The sequence below is a fragment of the Pyrus communis genome, chromosome 15, assembly GCF_041283825.1.
Source record: "Pyrus communis isolate YQ-2024b chromosome 15, ASM4128382v1, whole genome shotgun sequence".
Taxonomy (NCBI): Eukaryota; Viridiplantae; Streptophyta; class Magnoliopsida; order Rosales; family Rosaceae; genus Pyrus; species Pyrus communis.
In genome coordinates this window covers 24,488,630-24,492,496 of record NC_142579.1, presented here as the reverse complement: position 1 = coordinate 24,492,496, position 3,867 = coordinate 24,488,630, and the positions used below count along the sequence as shown (strand labels likewise).

General features: G+C 38.8%; 1 protein-coding gene across 1 annotated transcript; it reads left to right on the top strand.

Annotated features, from left to right (window-relative positions):
* Positions 1-2,037: 2,037 nt before the first annotated feature.
* Positions 2,038-3,641, top strand: LOC137719508 (uncharacterized). The gene has a single exon (XM_068458557.2). The coding sequence runs from the start codon at positions 2,386-2,388 to the stop codon at positions 3,424-3,426; it is 1,041 nt and encodes a 346-aa protein (XP_068314658.2). The 5' UTR covers positions 2,038-2,385; the 3' UTR covers positions 3,427-3,641.
* The last annotated feature ends 226 nt before the right edge of the window (positions 3,642-3,867 follow it).

Genomic DNA, 3,867 nt, shown 5'->3' with positions numbered 1-3,867 from the left:
TGTAGACCCCACATAGCCATTTTAATTCACTTCTTATATTCCTTCCAGATTCTCAAGTAGTCCAAACAAACACGAATCAAAGTAATTTGCATTCAAACCACAAGCTCTTCGAAGGCAGCTCGTTTCACACAATCAATTAATCTGCTATACGTACTGTGGGTTGTTGTCACAAAGTTAAGAGAATAATTGCTCCACATAAACTTGAATAGCGATTGAATGAGCAGCTAGCTAACCAATAAAAGTTACATCAACCTGGTTAATTTTCAATTTGTCTTATGCTAATGTAATTACTAATTAGGTGGCACACTTTGCACGCTTAACCAAGCACACCAGCCAATTCGGTTTTACCTATATGACCAAGGTCTACTAAATGTTGGAGCTTTTAGCAACATTTCATACTATCCAGCCTCTTCAATGTGAAATAGTTCATGATCGGATTAAGCAGCTGGTCAAGACTGCTAATTTATCTGTAAAAATGATCTCCATGAATGTTTTTCAATACTCATAGGTAAGCTAAGCGATTAGTAACATTGTGACAATCTCTATTGTGCCCTCATATTATAACACGTGAATTAGTAACATTTAAACTTAATTTTCATCCCACTTTGAATGGGATAATCTTTTGTATGATAAATAGTTCAAATATTTGTTTTGTTAAGTTAAGATTAATGTTAAATTAATGTTAAACTCAATTGCCACGCATAAGTGATTGACAAAAGTCAATTTGGTTTAGATCTCACGAAGAGCGCCGCACATACAGATTTCAAGAATGAACAGTAATTTTCAAATTATTAACAACAAAACTGATTTCATGGATTCTCGACTGCATTGTTGGAAAGAAACAATGATGAATGTTTCAAATGCAAATGAAATGTGCTCTCGTGCAGTAGTTGTTCTCAGACAACAAACCACACGTTCGAATTATTACTTGAATTAGGTTTAATTACTCAATGTGTTCAACCTAAACCCAATGGCCATCAAATATACATCACTCAGACATGAAAAAGAAGGCTACTTCACTATGAATGGTAAAATATGAATTGAAACAAATGCGACGGGTGTCAATTACCAAAAACGACTCGACCACTAACTCAGTCAGCTGAGGCTCTCTGCTAGTTAGCTCTTTGGTGTAGTGTCTATGTCTGTGTCTGTGTCTGTGGGTGTGTGGGGAAGGCAAATTGAATCCATAACTTTCGGGCAGTGGCTTTATAGTTGCTATAGGGCATTGGCTTTACACGTACTTCCATGTCATTAGCCAATTCCTCGAACTTATAATGATGATTCTCGAACAGCATCTTCAGGAAGGAAACACAAGAGACCGCCCACCACACCCCCCACCACCCCCCCCCCCCCCCCCCCCCCCCAACACACACACACCACACACAACAAAGATTATTCTTTTAGAAAACTTGATTGCTATTAGCATTATATATTCTCTTCTGTACCCCCACTTCCTGTAATATAAAACTTCTCATTTTATAATGCCAATTGCCAAGCCATTCGTTTATAATTGATACAATGCAAAAGCGTTTGTGCACTAATTTAAGCCCCCCACTTTCTCAAAAATTGAGAAGAAATAAACTTATATACTTACAAAACACTTGGGATTTGGATAAAACAAATTTGGGTTTTGCTCAATGTATCATTTCATTGGGTCCTTAATCAGAAATTTAGCACACTAGTTAAGTAGCTAGCTAGAGTGACTAATTTTTCAGTATCATATTTAGTTGGCCACTCAAGAGCTGCATGGATAATACAGAAGAAAAGGTGATTTGGATTTAATTAAGTTCCTTCGGCTAACTGTTATTGGAATCGTTAGGGAAATAATGCAGTCTTGTTAAACTTATATTTTTTCATAGGACAAAAGCGTTGGATGATCAGAAGGGTAGAAAAGACTAGGAATTTGGGAAAAGACCATTTGCTTCCTTCCCAAATTAACCACTTGCAACTGAATTCCGAATCCACCAAAATTAAATACCACTTTATGCTGTTTAGCTTAGCTATATAGATCGAAGTTGTCATAAATACTGTCTTCCACATGCAGTAACCCTATATATAGTAAAGCTTCCTCCACTATGCAATCCCTCCATTCATTTACACCCTAAGAATATTTGCCAACAAAGTCCCCTACAACTTAAGTCTTTAAGTCTCAAGGCAAGTCATTTTATTTGAATATCTATATTCCGATTCAATATCCTCGCACATAATATATATAGTGGCTAGATCACACAAACACTAAATACACAACAAAAACCACTTTCTCATCTCTTTAGCTTTCTCTCCACTAAATACTACTACGCTCAAAAAGATTTTATCTTTATTTGTTTTTCTCTTTGCTTTTGGATTGTTGTAGATCTAGGAATAAGAGTAAATAAAAAAACCAAGATGATCCAAGAACTGTTTGGAGGTGCAGGACTTAGTAACATAGAAGGAGGAGAGAGGAAATCTTTCACCTTTCATGGTGGTACTACTTGTTCTCCTTCTCTGTCTCCTTCACCATCCCCTTCTTCCTCAACAACTACCACCGCCACCGCCACCACAACAATCACGGCAGGTTTATCAAATACTGAGAACTTGAGATGCCCAAGATGCGATTCTTCCAACACCAAGTTCTGCTACTACAACAATTACAACCTCACTCAACCCCGCCACTTCTGCAAGACCTGTCGCCGCTACTGGACAAAAGGAGGAGCCCTCCGCAACGTTCCAATTGGCGGCGGCTATAGAAAAAACAGGAGTGTCACCGGGTCAACGGCTTCCATAGGCAAGACCGCCGCAGGGAAGTTGAAAACGGTGGTGTCAGAGATTGGCCGTTCAGGATTTGGTGGGGGGTTCGATGAGGAGGTCCAAGCAAGCCCAATACTATGGGGCTCGCCCCAGAATTCTCATTTACTAGCCCTGTTAAAAGCCAGTCATCATCAAAACCCTAACCCTAATCAACTTTGTAATTCTGTAAATGTGAAGGAAGAGGGAGGTATGAATATGATTGGGTCCCACATGATGACTACTGAGGCAATTGCAATGAATACTGCTCGAACCCTGGGGTTGGATCCAGTGTGCCAGGCTCCTTCACTTGGCCTGTGCAGCTCTTTCGGGAGAAACAACAACCAAAATCATCCACCTCCAAGCCATCACCAACACCAACAAAACGGTTTCATTGTTGGTCATGAAGTTCAAAGCAGCAATATTGGAATTCAAGAATTGTTTCAGAGGCTAACACCATCAACATCACAATCAGGTAGTTATTATTCCGACCAACTAAATAATGTGGTGGCGTCTTCATCCTCCTCATCATTGTCTTCATATTCCACGTCATCGATTTTGGATTCGTCTCCGGCGGTTGGCGGTGGCGAAATGGGTTACTGGAACCCGGCGTTTACCGCGTGGTCATTTGATCTTCCGACAACCAATGGTGCATATCATTAAGTCTTTAGCCTCAGTTAGGTTCTACTTTTTCTTTAATTTGGTTGATTTTTTGGTTATGTTTGTGTGGGTTGTGGTACTTATTATGGCTTTAGCCTCAGTAGCTAATAGCCACTCCTCTTTCTTCTTCTCTGTCTGTATGTGTGTTTTAAGGTGTAAAGGACATATGAGGGTGTACCAACTAAGGACCAGGAAATTAAATGTTCTGTTACTTGTTAGTGGTTCTTGATTTTATCATCACATTATAATTTCCATAAAAATTTAAGGGGATCTGCTTAATTAGATGCCTGAAATTTTGATAAGGAACTGAATTGTTTTTTTTTTTCAATACATGAGGATTGACAAGAGTATCAAATCAACCTCTAATCTCTCCAATGAATCTGCTGTTATGTCATGATCCCACCAATTAATCTCTCCATATTGTTTTATGTAACTAATTAATAG

Coding starts and splice junctions, on each gene's coding strand:
- LOC137719508 (XM_068458557.2), top strand. CDS start 2,386: ATGATCCAAGAACTGTTTGGAGGTGCAGGACTTAGTAACATAGAAGGA.